The sequence below is a fragment of the Cervus canadensis genome, chromosome 31 (genome assembly GCF_019320065.1).
Source record: "Cervus canadensis isolate Bull #8, Minnesota chromosome 31, ASM1932006v1, whole genome shotgun sequence".
Classification (NCBI taxonomy): domain Eukaryota; kingdom Metazoa; phylum Chordata; class Mammalia; order Artiodactyla; family Cervidae; genus Cervus; species Cervus canadensis.
The window spans coordinates 21,144,257-21,166,987 of record NC_057416.1 but is presented as its reverse complement, the minus strand read 5'-3'; the positions used below and the strand labels follow the sequence as shown (position 1 = coordinate 21,166,987).

General features: G+C 33.2%; 1 protein-coding gene across 1 annotated transcript in view; it reads right to left on the bottom strand.

Moving 5' to 3' along the window:
* The window catches only part of SGCZ (sarcoglycan zeta), a 1,068,194-nt gene that overhangs the window by 99,103 nt on the left and 946,360 nt on the right, over positions 1-22,731 (bottom strand). Inside the window, exon 4 of the mRNA XM_043454521.1 lies at positions 9,372-9,459. Coding sequence (XP_043310456.1) covers positions 9,372-9,459 — 88 coding nt within the window. The remainder of the gene's footprint in view (positions 1-9,371; positions 9,460-22,731) is intronic.

The following is a 22,731-nucleotide window of genomic DNA, read 5'->3' as shown; positions in this document are numbered from 1 at the left end:
CTCAGTCATGTCTGACTCTTTGCAACCTCATGGACTATAGCCTCTGTCCATGGGATTCTCCAGGCAAGAATACTGGAGTGGGTTTCTATGCCTTCCTCCAAGGGATCTTCATGACCTAGGGATTGAAGCCACGAATCTTATGTCTCCTGCATTGGCACTCAGGTTATTTACCACTAGCGCCACCTGGAAAGCCCAATATTTTGTTTATTCTACTTTTATCCTACAGTCCATAGTGTCTCAAAGAGTCAGACACGATGTACCATACACACAGATCCTTCAATGAGCTCTGTAATATATCATTTTTTTAAAAAGTATTACAATTTCTTAATATTAAAGTTGAAACACTAAGCTATAGTCATAGCATATTCTGAATGTATGTGTGTTTGTGTTAGTCGCCCAGTCATGTCTGACTCTTTGCGACCCCATGGACTGTAGCCCACCAGGCTCCTTTGTCCATGGGATTCTCCAGGCAAGAATTCTGGAGTGGGTTGCCGTTTCCTTCTCCAGAATAGTTTTACATAATTACAGAATGAATAAAACATTTATCCATCTCTCCAGTGCTTTCCTCAGTATTATGAAGTTAGAAACAGTTCACAAATATGTGCATTATATTTGTTGAAAAAATATCTGCATTATCTCCATTTATGATTATATAAGGAGATGGACCAGCCTGAGAGCGCTATGATGCAGGTGTCTGCTGCTTTTATACTATTAATATGAATAGAACTAGCATATTTCACCTCTCACTCTCATGTCTACATACTCATGACTAGATTTATTTCTTTGACAGCTAAGAGCATTATTACCAAAGACTATATGTTGAAAAATATATGTTTTGCCAGAAGCAGAGCAAGTTCAAAGGCATTTTCCTGTCAAACAAAACCCTGCGATCCAGTGACAACCCTAGCTGATGAGCAACCTTTGGTTCTGAGAAGTCTAGGCCAACACCCGGAAGGGCTGGCTTTAGTACCATAACACAGAGCACCGTTGAATGGAGATAGCCTGGCGGAAATGCAGTGATTGATCTCAGACTAAGGCATCAAAACCCTGGAAGAGAAGGAGGACAGAGGCGGGCATATGCTGGACAAGACTAGCCAGACCAGTCTTTCAGAACTTGGTCTAGGTCCTCCAGGAAGAAATATTCTTGGTATGACTTGATGCTGCACTCCTAAATATATAGACACTTAACAAATTATTAAATTAAATGCAGACACTAACTGTAAAAGGTAGTATAATGCTTTAGAATGTTAACATGATATAAAATACTATAATAAAATGTTTCAAAACATGTACATTATTGTCTTTCCTTCAGGCATTATAATTCTTTTTATACCTGAGTTACACCAATTTGGGGTCCTAATTTCCAGGAATGCCATCTTTTCCCTCATATCAGAGGCATTTATTTCCTAAACTGATAAAGTAACATTAGTTTAATTAATGTAAATGAATGAATGAATTTTAATAATGAACAAAAAATTCAACAACATATTTAATCATTTAAAATGTACATGCAAAGTTAATCCTAAATGTTTTGTGGATCCACTCTTCAAGGTTTGCACAATCTATTTTACATAAAATACTCATCCTTATTAAGTTGTCCCAGACTATTACAGTATTCTTTAAGTTAAAAAAATGAGTCAATGACAAAAAGCATAAATTTGGTACATGAGAATAATCTGTAACCTTCTACTTTTTACATGTCCTACACCATCTGCAGTCAATTAAGTGATTCCCAGGTGTTCACAGTAATTGCTTTAACACAAGATTACATGTCACTTTAGGGGTCTTTAAATATTTATTACAAAACCCTCATCTACATTTTTCTCTATTCATTTCGGGACAAAACATGCTGATGTTTAGTATAGACAAAAATAAGCTGATGGCACTTGTTGAATTATTTTGTGGATTAACTTTCAATAAAAAACAAATTTTTTTATAAGCCAAAATCTGATGAAAGAATCACAACATACTGATTTAGTTGTGCTTATTTACATTCTCCATTTCAATGAAAAATATGTACATATAATTTGAGGCTAAGATGTCAATAATCAAATTAGATGTCATTTTTTGCCAGAAGTGTGGCAAGTAATTGACCAGAGGATTTATCAACTAATTTCGTTCTCTAAAGGTAAAAAAATAATTTTTCACTTTAAGACTTGGAACAGGAAAGAACCATGAAGACAGTCTCAAATAATATTCATTTTATAGATAGGGAAAATAAAATTCAGAGGTTGGTCAAGTGTACAGAATTATTTACAAGTAGATGAAATAAAATTTACAATTACTAACATATGCATAATGCATACCCTGCTCCAGGAAATGTTCCAAGCACTTCACTTATATTCACTCACTTCATTCTCACACCTACTGTATTGGTACCTGTGTTATTCTCACAGAGGCCTGGGGGGACTGCCCAGAGTAATTTGCATACGGTCACAGAGTTGGAAATGACACATCTAGGATTAGGTTGGCCCCTGAATCCATGTTATTAACTATCAAAACATAATTTCTTTCTAAAACTAGTTTATGAGAAAATTATGATTTCTAGGTCAACATACTCTTCTACAACCATGTGATATATAATTCATATGATGAGATTCACAATAGTATGAGTGAAAATCCATATATTTCTATAATTTAAAGATAATTTTCATTAAATTTATGGACTGATTTTTTTGCTTTCTAAGGCATCTTAATAATTAGTCACATTAGAATGCCTTTTCAGCAAGCATATTTTGTGTCTGATATTGTGAGACCTTCAGATGTATAGCATAAGTTTGTGGAACATTATAAACATGCTCAGTGGTTTTGACAATCTAATATGCATTAGTGTATATAAAATTCTTAATAGTAACAGTTCCCTTAAAATTATGTTATTTTACTCACTGCTTGTGTTACTGCATTTTTATTTTGCCATGATTTTTGGAAAAGCTTCAAGACAAATTAACCTGTGGCATAATTAATTAATCATTTCAAATAAAATGCTGCTGTGTCAACCAAGTCTGCTGCAGTAGTAGACTCAGGAGTGATTCCCAGTACTCTCCATATACCAGTTCTGCAGGGAGGCCTGCTGCTGTGGTGTGTGTATGTGTGCGTGTGCATGTGTGTGTGCGTGTGTGTGTGTCTGCCTGTCTGTCTTGGATGTACTGAGGTGGGCAGAGACATCAAAATAGTTGAAACTTAGTGTTTTCAGCTTTTACTGAAGGATGTCAGCTTTATCACTGCTTCACTTTATTTCTTAAATGAAAAGATATAGTAACAATCACTGAGGATTTGGGTTCTTACTTTCTCTGATCAATAACAAGCCCAGGTGTAAGTGCATGTCATTTAAGGAATATTTAAAAGACACACACAAGATCTCTTGCAGATAAATCTATATTCTTATCACTGAATTAAGTCGAACTGGTAAACATGTTATGTTTCTTGCTCCCAATAATGCTTTTATATAACAGCATTTTGCTATTGTGAGCTCAGCCTCCTTTAAAGCATGTTGCCAAAGTATTAGCACACCCAATGCTTCTTTTGATATAGATGCTAAAAATAGTCTACATTATATCATCTTGTTTTCTTTCTACTAAACAATGTGTACTTTTTAATTCAGTGTATATGAAGAAAAATATCTGGTTTCCTATAAGAAGCTTATATGTTTCTCCTTAAATATAAGTGGGACCATGCCACCAGTCACATTTCCCTTTACACCTTTATTACGGGGAAGGTCAATATAGTTTAAGTAATCAATAGGATACAAATGGCTTTCCTATGGACAAATAATGTACTAATTTTAATGTAATTTTATACATTAGTACATTTTTACTTGTATCCTTATAAACAATATATTTCAGAAATATTTGTTTTGTCCTATAGACCACATTCATTTGTGTATATTTACTCAAAATGGTAAGAAAACAAATCAAAGAAAAACATTTTCCTTACAGAGCCATGATTAATGTGTAAGTTTGTTTATCAGGGTATCTTCTCTGAGGTGTGTTGGGCTTAGTTGCTCAGTCGTGTCTGCTCTTTGCAACCCAAGGACTTTAGCCTGTCACGCTCCTCTGTCCTTGGGATTCTCCAGGCAAGAATACTGGAGTGGGTCGCTATGCCCTCCTCCAGGGGATCTTCCCAACCTAGGTCTCCGGCATTGCAGGCAGATTTTTTTACTGTCTGAGCCCCCAGGGAACCCCATGCATACTGGAGTGGGTAGCCGATCCCTTCAGGTATCTTCTCTAGACATGAATAAAACATATTTGATTTTTAAGTGCATAGCTGATTGACAGTCCCTGGAAAAGGCAAAGGATGGGTCCAGACACCTCTATTTGGGCATAAAGACTGATTATATGTCCTACTCCCTAATGGATCCCCTTAAGCAATGAAGGCAAACTCTTTCAGAAGAAATCACAGAATCAACCCTGCTGCAGAAGCTGTTAACAACCATTTTCATCACTATATGGTGTTTAAGCCTCAAAATTTGAAATAGTAAAAGAAAACTAGCACTAAATGCAAATACTTTAACTTCTTACAAATTACATTCTCTCTTATTACCATAGAGTCAGACTTAAGACAACCATGACTTTGAGCATTGAAGAAGTATAGAAGAAAGAAAAAAATGAGGTGTTACATTGGTAGATTATAATTAAGGTTTTTATATAATTTGGTTATGTCACTGATTTTTGATAAATGGATTTAAGAATATCAAAGATGAGTAAATGATCTGACAATAATAGCTAGCAGCTCCTAGGAGTTAATTGATTCTCTAAATGTATTGAGTGCTAAACAAGTAAAATTATGATGACATATGAGATTCCATTTGAAGCATACAGTTGTGATTTTGGGCACATTTTAAAAGTAAATTTTAGAACAATGACATTATAATTATTTAATACACAATTAGTCTTAATACTTCACTGGGATAATGGTAGACATGGTATCATGGAACTTGTTTATGACACAGGACCCCATTAACAGCCATTCTGGGTTTCTCAAACATCATTGTTTGTGACTGAGATTTAAATAAGAGGGCTATAGAAGAAAAATAATTAAGAACAAAAACTAGTTCTACCCACTACTATCATTCCTTGTTCAAACTTTCAGTTTATCCTCCTTTTATTTTTATCCTCCAACTATAGACTGATGACAAAAGGTGTAAAAGATGGAAAAAATCTTATCACTTTTAGCTATTGCTTTATCAAAGGTAAGTAATACTTGTAAGGCATGTAAGAAAAAGCAATATAGAATTCCATACCTTGATCAAAATTGGCTAAGAGCTACAAAAAACTGAATTATTTTGCTGAAATTAACATTTATATTGTTTAAACTATTTATGGGAGTAGTTTAAATATTTTCCATTATAGATCAATATAATGTTATTGGTAAATAAAAGGTAACAAATTATTCCCATTATACTGTGGTAAAGGTTATTACATTTTTAGCAAATCTAATTATTATAGCATTAATTATTACTGTTATCAGTATTATGAATAATGTTTATACAAAAACTGCATGACAATATTTCATCTGCACTGCCCTATGGAAATGGTTTTTATTTTATAGATCACACTGTAGCATTTTCCTGACTGATTATGATAAGTTTCACAATACTAGTATATGATTTACATATTTTATCTACATTGTTTGATTGAAATGTTCTGAAAAATATGAAGTATCATACTATCAACATATATGAACATGTAACACCTAAAATCACACAGTTTTTGTCTCTTGTATAAAAAAGGAGTGACCTGATAACATAGGAATTACAGATTGAAAAAACAGGAAATTTGACTTGGAGAATGATTCTGAGAATTAAGTTCTTTTTTTTCTTCAAGGAGTCTGAACTTCTGGGATCCTCTACTTTCTTTACCCACTTCCCACAAATAATTTTATGCCTCTCTTCAGCTTTACTCTAAGAAGAGAAATCTGTAGGAAGAAATCTTGAGTTCACTGATCTTCAACTATGCTATGAAGGTCATAAAATAGAGTCAAACTTTGTGGGGAGATTTCTGATATTAGAAATGTAAGTAAAGCCTGGAACTTCAAGCACACACAAATTTTGTCTTTTTAAGACTTTACCCAAGGGTAAAATATTTAGTTTTAATTTTTATTATGCCTGAACTGGTATATATTGTTGTTTAGTCGATAAACCATGTCTGACTCTTTTGGGAACCCATGGACTGTAGCTCACCAGGTTTCTATGTCCATAGGATCTCCCAGGCATGAATACTGGTGTGGGTTTCCATTTCCTTTTTCAGGGAATTTCCCGACCCAGGGATTGAGCTCATGTCTCCTGCACTGATATGCAGGTTCTATATATAATATTATATATATATAACATATATATATATATATATATATATATATATATATATATGCAGGCTTCTCTAGTGGCTCAGAGTTTGCCTGCAATGCCAGAGACCTGGGTTCTATCTCTGGGTTGGGAATATCCCCTGGAGAAGGCAATGGCAACCCACTCCAGTATTTTGACCTGGAGAATTTCATGGAATGATGAGCCTGGCAGGCTACAGTTTATTGGTTCTCAAAAAGTTGGACACGAGTGAGCGACTAACACTTTTACTTCATATATATATATATATATTCATATATATATATGTATACATATATATATATGTATAAGGGACCATGCCCAGGACCATGTCACTAAAGAAAAACTGAAAAATTAAAAAAAAAAAAAGGAAACGAGCAAAGAGGCTTAAAATGGTTACTTTATGTCAATATGATTAAAAATATTGAACAAATATTGAATACCTTACTTAAATTTGCTCGAATATCTCTTCAAATTATACCTAAAGATAAATTTATCCTGACATGATTAAAGCATTATCCACACATCTGGCACACTTTCTGTGATGTGTTTTGTGGTATATCTTTGCAACAGGATTACAATCCAACATGTACTCCTCAACTAAAATTCCAGATGTAATGGACAGAAAAGCATCATGAGTTCTTTCACACTCTAACAATGTATTTGTAACTCAAGTGACATCAAAAATTACAAACACCATCATCCAAATAATAACGGATTAGCAACAAAATTCTTTCCCCAATTCTTATGTACAGGTCTAAATAAATGTCCTTATCTCTATTTTAGAGATGAGAAAACTGAGTCTCCAAGAGATAAATTTTTTTTTGGAGTCCTATTTGGTTTGACTCCAGATGTGAATACATTATCCCTCTCCCACTCCCCTTTATCTCCTCTTCCTTTGTTTTCTGTATGTTTAATGAGAAATACAAAGTGGTGAAAAGATTGAGGTCATCAGCAGTACACCCAGAGGACCAGGATATTAAAAGTTTTCAGTTTAAGCCTCACTGGAATGAGTGTGCTTCTATCCACAGAAATATGCTGGTGCATCATTAACTTATTGATTTGCTTCAGTTAAATCTAAGCTTAATCTTTCTTCCCAACCCAACACTCCTTCCCTCTCCCTTCATTCTTCTCTCTTTTCCCATACATAGCTGGCAAGTATTGATTCTGCATTAAAATTAACTTAGAACAGTGGTTGAAAACATAAGTCCAATGCTATCTTTCTTTATGTTTCCTGCAGGAAAGCAGGCAGTGAAATGTAAATGGTATTTGATTATCCTTCATATAATCAAACAGCCACTTTGCTCCATAGGCAGTGCACTAATTATGTAGTGATCGTATTTGACAGCCGACACTGGTATGTAGTCTTTGCGTGTTTAATTTACAGGTTGGCATTTCCACTAAGAACCTTTTTTTTTTTTAAATCTACAAAAAAGAATGCAAAATAAAGTTCTATTCTAGGTTAAGAGTTCTCTACATTAAAAAAAAAAAAAAAAAAAACAGAAAAAAAAAGAGATGGAAAATCTGCCCAGTTTAGGCCTGTTTCTTTAGTTCCAGCATAGCAATACTTAATTGACATGAACATTTAAATTAAGTACCTGGTGCTTTTGAATCACGTTTGTGTCCATAGATATATTTCTTCTCTCTAATTTTTAGTCCATGAGCCTATAGTTCCACTTTGTAATAGATGTGTGTGTGTGTGTGTGTGTGTGTGTGTGTGTTTGTGCACTCAGTCTGTCTGACTCTGTGACCCTGTGGACTCCAGCCGACAAGGCCCCTCTGTTCATGGGACTTCCCAGGAAAGAATCCGGGGTTGCCACTTCCTCTTCCTGGGATCCCTCTGACTCAGGGACCAAACCCATGTCTCTTGTGTCTACTGTTTTGTCAGTTGGATTCTTTACCACTAGTGTCACCTGGGAAGCCCCTTGTAATTGATATCAGACCACAAAATACTATCAAATTATAGCAATTGATAGATATCTACTGACCATATTTTATAGTATAAAGAAAATGCAAAATAAATTAAATGATTATAAATAAAATTTAATTATATATTTTTTGGAATACAAAAATTTCACAATGTAAGTTTTACTTTTGGCTTCATTGAAGTGAATACGTAACAAAAATTATTTCATATACCTAGGGATAAGTGGACAGAATTAAGCTCATGTTTATAAATCTCACATTTCATTGTCCTATTCTTGTGTAATTTAATCAGAAATACTGGAAATATACATTTGCATTAAGTGATAATTAATTTCTCATCAAGGTAAAGAAAACTTAGCTCCCCAAATTGCAATTTAGTCTTTAAAATATACTATCACATACACATGATATCAATAAGTATTAGATAATTTTCCCACAGAAAAATACAGTATTTCAAAAATATATTAGCAATTAAACAAAAATCAAGTCTTTGTATTATTTTACATAATTATATCTGACTCTTAATTTCCCATTCCTCTTATAGAAATTAAGTTAAATAATAATGCCATGCAATATGAATCTCTAAATTTTTGACAATGAGAAAACATTAGTAATATTTTATCATAAACATATTTACAACTTCTAAAGCCTATAAACCTTAACTATATATAATTTCAACATCAAATTTACAATTGGTCAATGTTAAGTTTATATTCAATTATTATTTCATTTCTAATTTATACAAGCAGATATTTAGTAAATTATTTATTTAGAAAAAAGATAAATGATATTGCATCTCATGTTTGTTTAAACCTATTTACTATAATTTAATATACTAGGGAGATATTTGTTAGAAAATGGTGAATTTAATAATTCAAGAGTAATAAGAGCAACATATATGTAATTCAGTCTCACATTAACACATTGACAAGAGTAACAATGACCTTAACTAGCCTATGACAAATCAAATCCTGTGAAAGCTAATAGGGCTGTATGGGAATGTCTATATATACAGAGAGAGAAATAATATATTAGAGAAAGAATATATTTTGCTTTTCCCAATTTAAACAACCACAGAGCTTTAAATGGAGTAAGATGGTATGAGCAATCTTTACCCCAAAGCACTCACCTACTGTCAGCTGTCCAGTTAACTGCCCCATGTGATTTCTTGCATTCACTGTTACATTCCTGTCAGACTGTAAGACCAGTGGACTATCCTGGGAAACATGTATAAAATAAAGAAATCAAATAAAAAATAGAAATATAGTCAAGATTTTATATATAAAATTATATTGCACTTGTTTGGGTATTATCAAAATTATATTTTTTTGTTTTATATTAAGCAGCTCTTTTAACACCCCAAACACTTTGAAAAATATGAAATAATAAGGGTGCATCATAATAACTATTTGACATAATAGGAATGTTTCCATTTTGATAAATAGGAATTAACTACTGGGTGCAAACATTTCCAACACTACTGATTATTGTACATCACTACTGTAGTAACTTCTCTTTTTCTCCCCCTTCCATTGGCATAGATCTATGCCTTCCATTGGCATGGATGCCTGCCTTTGGAGATGTTTTAAACTCTATAGAAATGGGGAAGTCCCTTTTTAAGCTGAACTTGCCAATTTCAGATCTAAGCTTAAATGTTTCCTCCTTGAAAGGGCCTCCCCTGATCACTGTAACTACAGATTCATTCAATCCTCAAACTCCCAATCTCCATTTATTTTGTTCAGAGCACTTACCCCAAGACACATTTATTTTGCTAATTTATGTGTTTACTTGTTTTTAATTTGTTTCTGTCACAAGAGGAAATGTCCATGGGACAAGACCATAGCAGTCATGTTGACAAATTTTAGTCCCACTATCTGGCATACTGCTGAAGGAAAGCATTTACTAAATGTTTACTGAACGGACAAAGAAATCATCATAATAAAATTGATATTACCTTATGTATCTAGCTCACATATGAATTATTTTTAAATCATAAGATGATTTAAGAAAGGAGGTATATAGAATAAGAGAATGTAAGATAGCTTATCTTTTAGCATAGATAATCTTGCTTAGATGTTTACTTTTATCACAATTTAGCACTCAACAGTAAAGTAATTTATTTGAAGGACAATATCAGTGTTTTAGAAATCTATGTACTAGGCTATTGCCACTGCCTCAGACAAGTAACTGACAACTGACTACCCTCATATTTTTGTGATCTAAAACAAGCATGGTGATCATTTACAAATAGTTCATTCATTTATTCATTGAGCAAAACTATTTCAATAATAATGAGAATATACTAAGTACATGCTTGGGACATTTCAGGGATCAAAACAAAAAACAATACCTGTCCTCATGGAGCCTGTACCCAAGATATTGAAACTCTATGTAAATCTCTCCCAACGTCATCCTTAACATGTAAGTGGTTTGTCATCTCTATGTTAATGTAAATAAAATTTTTTCATACATGTATCATATAAAAACTCTTTTGAGAACAGAATTTGAAATTTGTGATTTGAATATACATAAGATTTTATATATTTTTTTCTAAAGCTATTTTTGCCCCTTCTGACTAGATGCAAAGCACTAAGGAAAGATACACAAACACACACTCACGCATACGAATTTTCTTTTAAAAGTGGACTTTGTTAGTATGTTTAAACTAAGGCTTAATTTCTAAAAGTAATTTTCTACATTTTCAGGAACAGATGTGATCTCAAATGTGAGACATAGTTGTACAAAACAATGCCAATTTCATCCTGTCTCATCACAACTCATTTATTTTTGGCACAAATCAAAAGTGTGTTATCTGTAGTTAAAAATAAATCTAGTCCTTTTTGCATAGGTGTTTCTATGCTGCAGACATTCATTTTTGAAAATGTATGAAGTATATTTAATTAAGTCCATCATTCCTTTCAAAGGATATGTTCAAATTCTGTTAAGAATATGGTTGTGGAGTAAGGACTGTTTGCAAATAATTATGCCCAGTAAGGAAACTGCACAAAGAGAATGGCTCACTAAAGCACAAAAATATTTTATTTTAAACAGGCAGAATTAAATATATGTTGCCTATGTTTTTAAAAAAGGAAATTAATTTGAATGTCAGAAAGAGCAGAAGCCTATAAAGCACCTTGCAGTTCAAAACATTGTAAAAATATGTTAGCTGCATTTTCATTCATATATTTTAATATTTTTATTATATAATATATATGACTATTAGGATTTCTAAAAATTGATGACACTATGTGCTCTTATTTGAATTACTAAACATAAATTTCTGTGATCTATAGCATAAGAGCATAATCATTAGAATATACAAGGACTATGTAAGTATATTAAAATAGATATTTTTTATTAAATGTTTCAAGATGAGAGAAAAGCTAATTTTAAAAAGGCAAGCATTTAAGTTGCTCTAACAGAGAAAGAGATTTGGGTTAGAATTGAAAGTTTAATCATTGCATCTCTTTGTTTACAACATATCAATTTTCTCTTACTCTAAACACCGAGATCCAATTGAGGTTCTATCCCTGGCATTCTTTCCTTTTCATGACATGATTCCCACCAAACTTCCCCTGTGAATTAAAATTTTATATCTGGATTAAAATTTTACTATAATAAAAACAGGAATCTTTTTACTCACTATACTATAAATATATAGCTATCAGAGGTCATGAACAATTCTCCACAGGTATTCAGGTAGATATCGGTATGATAAGTTATACAGAGGTATTAAAATGCGATCAGGTGAAATTAATCAAAATTGAGTAACATTTTTCACAAACAAAATGCAATGCATGTAAGAGCATTGTTTTCATTGACAAGTCATACTGTCATTTCTGTGTTATATATTACCCCAATGACAACTTTTGGGATTAGAACTATGGCTTATGCCTCTTAGGTCCACAGCATGACCTTTTACACAATAAACACTCTGTATATTCATTACAACACAATTAATTAAAATATACACATGTGATTAAAATATATATGATAAGACTAATAGCAACTATTTCAACAAATCTTAATTTATAAATCTGATTACAAACACATTCTTAGATGAAAATTAGTATCAAGAAGTTACTTTTTACCAAATTTGACATTTATTGTGTTCATTTTCCCAAAGGTCTCCATATAAGAAAATAACTTCCACTAATAAATCATTGTTTTTCACTCTTTTAAAACAGTCCCTCTTCATGATCTTTTATATTATAATTCTGTGCTCCGAATCTTTGAAAGCTAGTGTCTAGTTTCAGATATTAAAAAATATATAGCAATATCCCTATTGCTTATTCTTGCTGAGAACATGAAGGGGGGGGGAATAATACGGTGGTATTAACACTCAAATAGGAATAAGACAGACAAGTCTATCAGGGTAAAAAGTTCCATAGGTGCTATATTATTTTGCACGGTACATTAATATAAATATCTCTTTTGGAGAAAGAACAATTTCTTCATTGAAGTCAACTATTTTCCACCAAAACCAACAAATCTCCCATAGCAGGTATTTCATAGTTCTCTGGAACTGACCTGCATCTTTGCTGTGATGCTAAGAAATATACCTTCCTCCTTATGCTTCTCTTCAGACACAGCAGGTAGGAGATCCAGGGGAAAGGCAACAGTCCCATTAAGAGGGCCTGAGAACCCTCACTTATGATTCTTTTACATCCACACTTTTAATGACAAGGGCCTGCTTGTCACTTTGTTAATGGTCACAGAGAAATAATGCACTATGTTCTCATTTCAATGCTTTTGCTATAATCTATGCAAGTGACTAAGGGAAAAATGATTCTATTCTTATTTCTACTGTGTTCACCTTTGTTTATCATAAATATTTACTAAGGGTCTATGATGTGTCCAGCTCTTTGCTGTGTATAAAACAAAAACAGAGGAGACAAACTTTCTTCTCTTATGGAGTTCATTATCTAGGAAGTCAGACAAACAATAATCCCAGTATGTAAAAAACAGAGAGAATGTTACTAGAAACAAGCTGTTGCGATAGAGACTTCTCTAATAAAAAGTACCAGTTTTACTAGTGAGAAGATGTACATGTAAGAGGACGTGTGTACACCAGGCACTTCAACTTCTGATATTCATTCTCTCAAGGTTTCAACTATTAAACTGTAGCAGAACAGCATACTAGGAAAAGCAATTAACATTTACTGGCAATTAGTCAATGCTGGATATGCATGTAAAGTTCTAAATACTTTACCAGTATGAGCTTACCTACTTATGAAGCTTAAAATAAAATTCACCCATGAAAGAGTCAAAAAATAAAATGCGTGTAAGACAGTGAACCCTGACTGAATTCAAATAGTGAGACTGCCAAACTGGCTTCTTGACTAGGCAAGCCACTCAGCATCTCTGTATCATGACTTCCTCATCAGTAAACAGGGTAATACTACTTAATCTGTGGGCTTCTCATAAGGAATTAATGAGACAATATATAAAAATGATTAAATCAGTGCCTGTTAGCCTTTGCTAAGGGCACTCAGTGCTTACTTTTATTATTTATTCCACATTGTAATTACAGTACTCAACTAATAATGGTATTATTTATTATCATTCTTATTTTATGGATGAAGAAACTTCAGCAAGGAGAGTATAAGTCACTTGCTTTAAATCATGCAGCTAATAAATAACAGAAAGTATTTGAAGCCAGTTATCTGGGTATAGAATCTCATGGGTCAACTACTATGGTACTGTGTCTCTGGTGGGTGATAACAGTCTAGGCTTTCTAAAATGTAAATAAGTATCTGAAAATAAATGTTAAAATTAATGGAACAAAATAATTTTAAAATTCCTTTAAACATTTCAGTCTCTTCAGTAAATATCTGGAACATATACAGTCATAAATTGTAAGATACAACCTCACATTGCCATAGTCTATGTTTCTGTGAGTCTGGTTCGTTTTTTAAAATCTTGTTTTCTCAGGTTCCAGAGGAAGAGCAATAATTCCTGAACTGCCCTCTGCACACACATTTTAAAATATATCACTTATGAGAATTTCCCTACTTTAAGTTCTAAAAGAGAATATAACTAAGTGTCCATATTGTTAAATGTAGATGGCACAAATTTGGTATCTCATTTCTTGAGTTTATACAGTTTTACCAGGTAAATTTTCTTATCTTCTCTGATAGAAATAATTATAATAAACCTATATTACCCCTCAATTCTCTATCTTCCTCTTCCTCAATATCAAATTAGCGAGATCACATATGTTTCTTAGATATACATTTTTCTGTGATCTTTCCTATAATAGACTTGCACCTCACATCACAATAACCACTTCTTCCTTGCATTAATTCTTCATATCCAGTGCTACTTTCATAAAATATTTTAAAATAAAAAATATTGATATGCTTGAATTAAAGCAAAATAAAACATTTATTAACTCCGCAATCTCTGCTGGGAACAAAATTCACATTTATTACACATAAGGTGCTTTTGTATATGATCCAGTTCTACTTTTACAGTTCTATTTCATACCACTTCACCATGCAAGAATTGCCCAAATTTTTATGTGTCTGAAAATATGCCACTTCTGTGCATTCTGATCTTCTGTTCCCTACACGTGAAATTCCTATCCACGCCTCCATAGATGGCATAGTTATAGATATTTTTCAAGTCCCAATTCAGTTATGTCCTCTGTGATGCGTTCCTGCTCCTCCAGAGTCAAAATTTACCTCCCAACCTCCGGTTTCTCTGTGCTCACATCGATCACAGTAGTTGTCATGGGATCTTTGCTTTGCCTTGTTTTGATCATTCTGCCCTGAAAGCATTATGTATTGTCATTTTCTTTTACACATACAGATTTTTGAAAGTATATTTTGTGCCATGTTTGACACCTCTTTCATTTATATTAAGTGTCTATTAAGTGAATGAACCAAACTGGGCATATTTACTTCTTAATGCACTCAGACTACACATGTTTACTTGATTTGAGTTCAGGTCACACAAAACTTATCAATCTCTTTCACCATTTTTTTTCTTTTTTTGGGACCCAGAGCAAGTTTTCTAAAAAGCCATTTAAGTGGAACGAGTTATATTACATTTTGATTTGCTTTATATTCATCATCTCTCTCTGCCCAAGGCAGCCACTTCTTTCCTAAGAATTTGACCCACTTAAGATGATGAAAACCAGGTAGTTTTTAATTCTTTGGTTAATAAAACACTTACTTGAAGTTTCATTTAATTTCTGAATGCAAATCATTTAATTGCTGAAATTTGTATTTTAAGGTACAAGTATTAATCATGAAAATATCTAGAGGTGTTAAACTGCTTTCCCTAGTCCTCTGAGTTCACATTTTAACTTGAATGTGAAGTGGTATTGCAGAGAAAGAGCACTTCCTCAATGAACTTTTCTGCATTTCTGTTCTAACACTTTCACTGAGTTGCCAGACCACAGGTGAAGTCAGAAAGGATGACACAGTACTGTATGATAATGGCATAGAAGTTACCTCTTCTATCTGGTTCCTAGTTTTATCCTCAAAAGTAGATTCGATTACATTTCCTAGAAGGGTTATGGGAATTCATATATCAAAAAAATAATCTTTATATGTGTGTCAAAGCTGACCCATTATTTTCAAAATATTGTAAAAGCACAGAGAAAAAACAAGTTGTTTTACAAAACAAGTTACTGTTAAAATTAAAAACAAATGGAGACCAGCCTTGAAAATTCCCTAAGCAGACAAAATCAGTTTAGTCATACAAGGAAAGCTTAATGTAGCTTACTTTGCAAGACTAGCTTGAACTGGGTCATTTCTTGCTTATGCCCCTAGAAGTCATAAGCAAAATTTACATTTTTTTCCAGTGTTGATATGAGGTAACCACTAACCAATTCCCTATCATTTAAGATAAAATCACTGTAAAGAACAGCTACTGTCTATTTACCTTATAAGCTGCTTTATGACAATATTCCTCTGAGCCTCATTCCATATTTTGGCCTGAATGCTCACAGTTCTCAATCTGTCTTTTTGGTGTGTGAATAATAAAGTTTTACAAATACTCCTGCAGTGATTCACTGGTTTTACTTCTGTTATTTCTGATCTTTGATACAATCTATATTAAACTAGCAGAAACTGTTGGAATTTCTGAATGCAATAAATTAACCAAGTTAATATTAGTAAATGTTGTATTTAAAGGCATTTTTGTGTTACAACCCAGAATTAGTGATATATTAAGAAATAAGTGAACTCTTTTTTTAGTTGAAAAATTACCACAGCCTTTTGAAATACTTTTAAGTGTGAAAAGTATTATGGTTTCCCTTAATTATTCTTTTTTCATGAAAAACAGAAGACAGATGCCATATGAAGAGCAAACAGAAAGAGGAGAAAAATGTAAAATATTTACGCTTTTATTAAAACGGTTCTTCTTCCCAAAAGATATTGTGTTATAAACTTAACACAATATTTAATTGGGCACTAAAATCTATAAACAGAACTAAACTAAACAGACCTTTCAAACCATGAGAAATAATTGTGTTCAAACACATAGCTTGTTGCTAGAGTTGAACCCCAAATTTTACTTTGACTTTCCAGGCAGTTAAGGCAAAATAAAAATGCTATGTTATAAAATTTTCATTGCCTGATAAAAAACAAGCGTAGGAATTTATAGGAAAAGTATTTTCTCCCAATACTAGCATTTCATCTTCTGATGAGAAGTTTAAATACTCTCATTTAAAGCATTTGTTTTCAAATTCAGGCAAATCAAATGTTGTACTGCATTCTCTGCCCTGAGGCTTGCCTGACTCATTGCTATTGGCAACTAGACGTTGAATACTAAGGAAGAAGTCAGAATTTCTACTTCTGTCAGAAAATCAGTGAAATGGTAAAAATGAATGAATGAATAAACAACGTTCAAAAACATATTTTAAAAGATTCCAGCTATTACATTGTGTTTCATCTCCCATTATGTGTATGCAAGAGTAATATATTAATTACATACCCATTAATGACTTACATTAATAACATACAAGATAAAAACCTTTTCCTATTTAATTCTTCTGCTGAACATATTTAGAAATAGAATTAATGTGTGTACTTTACCATTTTAGAAAGTGAAAGATATAATTTACCTTGTTATCTCAGGAGGAATTTGTAATGCCTGAGATTCATTATTCTAAATATGAGTGATCAATTTAATAAAGCTGTAGAGAGTGTAAGGGACTAATTTATATTCATATATATTCACATTCTGCACTGTAAAATTCTTCACAATTAAGTAACTATGAATTTGCAAAACGTTAAAAATAACTTCCTCATCTATGATGTGAAGAGGGAACTAGATTCAAAACAATCATATGTTGATTTCCTACTCTCTCTCCAACTCTACCTGCTTTTACTTCTTTTTCTAAAGGGCAGAGAGAAGGGAGGTGCACCCTCTCTGCATCTCAAAGCTTGTTCCAGAGAATTCTTCCTTCCTCTTTCCTCTTTCCTAACCTCTGAATCTCATATCATCCTACTACATATTCCACTCTCTCTGGTTGCCCTCAATCCTGGAAGATTGTATCTCTTAACTCACTCTTGGTCTCTCCTCCCATGACTTTATGACATACCCTGCATTAGGCTCCCTGGTAATTATACTAAGATTATGACATTAATAATAACTGAAATTCTTGCATTGGCTCCAGTTGAAGCTGTAGACAAGAAATGTTGACTGCCATTTCAGTAAACAAGGAATGTTGTCTGCACCAAACTGTCAGCCACTGCAGCTGCCCTGACGGTACTCGCTGAGGGGAATTCAGGCTGCAGGAAAACAGGATAGGAGCCCTAGATGGTTAAGATGCATGGTGTTGTTAGTCACTCAGTCGTGTGAAGAATAATTTCAGTGAACCCAGACTCTTGAGTCTTCTCATACATACGAATGTACTAAAATCACTAACTTGAGATGTCCATTTGGATTAGCAGTAATCTTCTGATGTTTGACTACATGTTTTGATTTTTTTTTTTTTAAGCAAATACTCTTATATATCCCAAATCTTCCTTTTCTTCTTTGGAATAGTTCCTCGGAGATATCTGAGAGGCTGCCTTCCCAGCCTAGTCTCAGTAACAATTCTGAATAATTTGCTGCTTTGAGATTGTTTTTTTTGTTTTTGTTTTTACAATCAACAATATAGATATCCTTTCAACTTGCTCTTTGTAGAACCTGACACCAGATTTTTCAAAAATTCTTCTGGATTGAGGTAAAAGTAAAACTAATAGTTAATGAAAAAACAACTATGTGACACATTTGCTTATAATCATAAAAAAATAGATTTATCAGAAATGATTACCACAGTTAAAAATTTTAAAAAAATTTAACCAACTCCCTCCCCCCAAAGCTTATAAGAAATGTATCCAAATTGCTTTTTAAAATTATTTAGGTAACCACCCCCCCCCCCAATTAGGTGACATAACTGTGAATGAATGTAACTTATTGTTGGAATTAAAAATCATTCAGGGACTTCCCTGGTGGCCCAGTGGTTAAGACTCCATGCTTCCAATGCAGGGATCCAGGAATTGTGTAGTAGGCGGTGTGGGTTTGATCCTTGGTCAGGGAACAAAGATCCCACATGAAGCGAGTGGCCAAAAAAATAAAGGATTCAGCATGAGATAAATTCTACTTTTCCTAAGTACCTTTCATCTATAATGCATAGATTGAGAAACCTGTTCTCATAATTAAGTAGCTAGAAAAAAAAAATCCACTATACAAATGTTACTTAATTTTTGAAAACTTTTGAAGTACATTTAGAAAAAAATCATATCACACTAATTTATCATCAATATCGTAACTGACAATAACTCAAAGAGTTCAATTTTGCAATAAAGAGGTGATTGGAAACCAAGTAACTTGCAAAATATTCTGTTTCCCAGTCATTAGAGTTATTATCTTTCTCACTTCTTAGGAAGCATGCCTAAAAGGCTTTACTAAAGTGAATTAAATGATTGCTTATTTTATCTCTTACTCTCTCTCCAAGAGGTACTTTGTTTAACCGGATATTCTTTGGAATACGTTGGGTAAGTTCCAAGTAATTGAAGCCTGTGATATATAAAATGCTTTTTTTTTTTTTTTTATCACACACTTCACCCACATTTTACTCTAACTTTGGAGCTGAAGATCTGCTTTATTCTATTCATGAAAAATATGTCATATAACTTAAGTCTAAGAAAGCTATAAGAGGATATACAGATGAGACATGAATTTTGCCATGTAATTGTTGGCTATATTAAATAAGGTACCATAAATGTCTCCTTTTGTGGCATTCTTTAAACTTTTCTATTATAGGACACCCCTCAGAAAAGATGCTCTTTGTAACACTAGTCAGGGGGAATAATGTGAGATCCCTAATGGAACTTGCTAGCATTCCCGCTACATTATTATATAAGATAAATAAACTCAGAATACCTCAGATCTCAAAATAACTGAGAACTTACCATGTGGCACATGGAACTCTGCTCAGTGTTATGTGGCAGCCTGGCTGGGAGGGGAGTTGGGGGAGAATGGATACAAGTATATGAATGGCTGAGTCCCTTCGCTGTTCATCTGAAACCATCACAATATTGTTAATCAGCCAAACCCCAATATAAAATAAAAAGTTAAAAAAAAGGAGTAAAAAAAGCTGGCCTTAGTTTAAGATAACATATATTGATAAATCCTACCATGAGTTTTTGATATACCTAGCTTGCAAATTTCTTTCTTTCTCTCTCTCTATTGTTTTTGACCTTCTGAAGGTTATTACATCCAAAGACATGAATCTTAGATAAAGATAAAATCCATATTTTCATATGAGAAAGATCTGGGCTTTCATCAGAAGCTATGCTATCAAACTCTCTGATATTTATTCTTATTGCAATCTCAGCTGAGAAAAACATTTTGTGTTTTTGTGACTTTCATTACAGTTTTCGGAATGAAAGTGAAAGTTGCTCAGTCGTGTCTGACTCTTTGCTACCCCATGGACTGTACACTCCATGGAACTCTTCGGGCCAGAATACTGGAGTGGGTAGCCTCTTCCTTCTCTAGGGGATCTTCCCAACCCAGGGGATCAAACCCAGGTCTCCTGCATTGCAGGCAGGTTCTTTACAAGCTGAGTCACAGGGGAAGCCCAAGAATACTGGAGTGGGTAGACTATCCCTTCTCCAGCGGATCTTCCCGACCCAGGAATTGAACTGGAGTCTCCTGCACTGCAGGCGAATTCTTTACCACCTGAGTTATCAGGGAAGCCCGAAAGTTTGGAGAATGAATAAGGTATAAATAGAAAAGTAATGCATAACTTTATGTTACTATGCATATAACCATATTTAGCATGAAATAAAAAATGCTGTGACAATTTAAACTGATACTAAGCAATGCTGAAAGTCTAGATATAAATACAGATAAATAGCTATATTACCTAACACTTCAATATCAACAAATGGATAATTTGCTTCAATGTACCTATAAATGATGAAATGGCAGGAGAATTTGGTAATTGGTTGAAGTAAGAACCTTGCAGACATTTTGGATGATGCTAGGTTTTTAATTATAAAACAATCAAAGCAGTGTGGTAGTATTATGTAAAAGAAGTACTATTAATTAACTAGATAGCTTTATATTTTAAGAATGATTACCTTATATCTTAGCAGAGAACATGGATATTAGGTGATCATTTGCATGTCTTAAGATACTTGAGCAAAATATTAGTTTTCTCCACATATGAAGATTATAATGGAAATAACTAAAAGATAGATGTGTCCTTTTGAGGAATCAAAGGAAACTTTTTTCTTTCAATTCAGAGTTTCTCTGGACACCAAATTTATACCATTAATCAGTAGTCTGGGATGTTTCATTGAAATCTATGGAGCAGTGCATTAATCCTCTGCATGCCGAAAATGATATGTGACCTATATATCCCTAATCTGGGAATCTTCTAGTTATGCATTAGAATAGTCATACTCACATTGAAAAAGACAGTTTAGAATCTTAGACTAGCCCAAGAAATCCAAATGACATTCTGAATGATCAAGGTTAACAAGTTACAAGTTAACATTAGGTTTGTAGGTTGTAAGTACAGTAAGTTAATGGACAGGATAGATAGAAATATAACAGAAGAATTACTAACTCTTCAGATAAAATGAGTGCTCAGATTTATGTCAGCTGATAAAAAATAACATTCATATAAAAATGTTGTGATAGTGATCTCTTATTGAATGCCTTCCATAAAATACAATATAAAAATTTCACTGAATTAATGTAGCATGCCTGTGATTTCCTGCAAGCAGGGAAAACAGACATTAAATTTATTTCTACATCTTAGAGCATTTTAAATGAACTTTTATAATCTTCATGTGTGAGAATTATATGCATCATGATAGAAATAAATGAGATATAGAAATTATTGCAATGATGTGTCCTTGCCATTTTCAAGCTGGCAACCTAATTTCTAAAAATCATTAGACATTCTAACTAGTGCAGAATAATGCAAAGGCAGAGAGCAGGTTTTTAACCTTACAAAATGTTCAATAAGCAGCTTAACATCATCATGACACATACTTGGCTGTATCTTTGTGTTTGATTCCAGAGAGTGCTAACATCCTACCTTCTATATTTTAGTCAGTTAGGTTATGAAGAAACATTTTTAGTTTTATGTAACCTTCCATATATGGAAGCGTTGGTTGCATTAAATAAGTTAAATATAGTTGTTTAGAGAGGATCCCTCATCTTTAAATATTTCACTAACTCTCATTCTACAAGTTTTAGGTATCAGCTCAGTTTTTCATGCGTTAAAGAGAGATAAAGGAATATAATTCTGCTCAGGCAAGATCTGATGGCTTAAGAATTTAGTCAAATTTCATATTGCAAAACAGTCATTTTGTTTTCTAAAGGAATATAAATTTCTTTCTTCTTGAACATTTTTGTGGAACTGCTTCTATTCATATATCCTTTTAATAAACCAGAAATATATACTATACATGGTATAATTGGAGCATCCTGTGGCAAACTGAAAATTGCATTTACGTTGTAATTTGGAAAACTCAGCAGTGGCCACAGGACTGGGAAAGGTCAGTTTTCATTCCAATCCCAAAGAAAGGCAATGCCAAAGAATGCTCAAACGACTGCACAACTGCATTCATATCACACACTAGCAAAGTAATGCTTAAAATTCTCCAGGCAAGGCTTCAACAGAATGTGAACAGAGAACTTCCAGATGTTTAAGCTGTATTTAGAAAAGGCAAAGGAACCAGAGATCAAATTGTTAATGTCAATCGGATATAGAAAAAGCAAGAGAATTTCAGAAAAATGTCTACTTCTGCTTCACTGACTATGCTAAAGCCTTTGACTATGTGAATCACAACAAACTGTGGAAAATTATTAAAGAGATGGGAATACCAGACCACCTTGCCTGCCTCCTGAGAAATGTGTATGCAGGTAAAGAAGCAACAGTTAGAACCAGACGTGGAACAATGAACTGGTTCCAATTTGGGAGAGGAGTATGTTAAGGCTGTATATTGTCCCCCTGCTTATTTATCTTA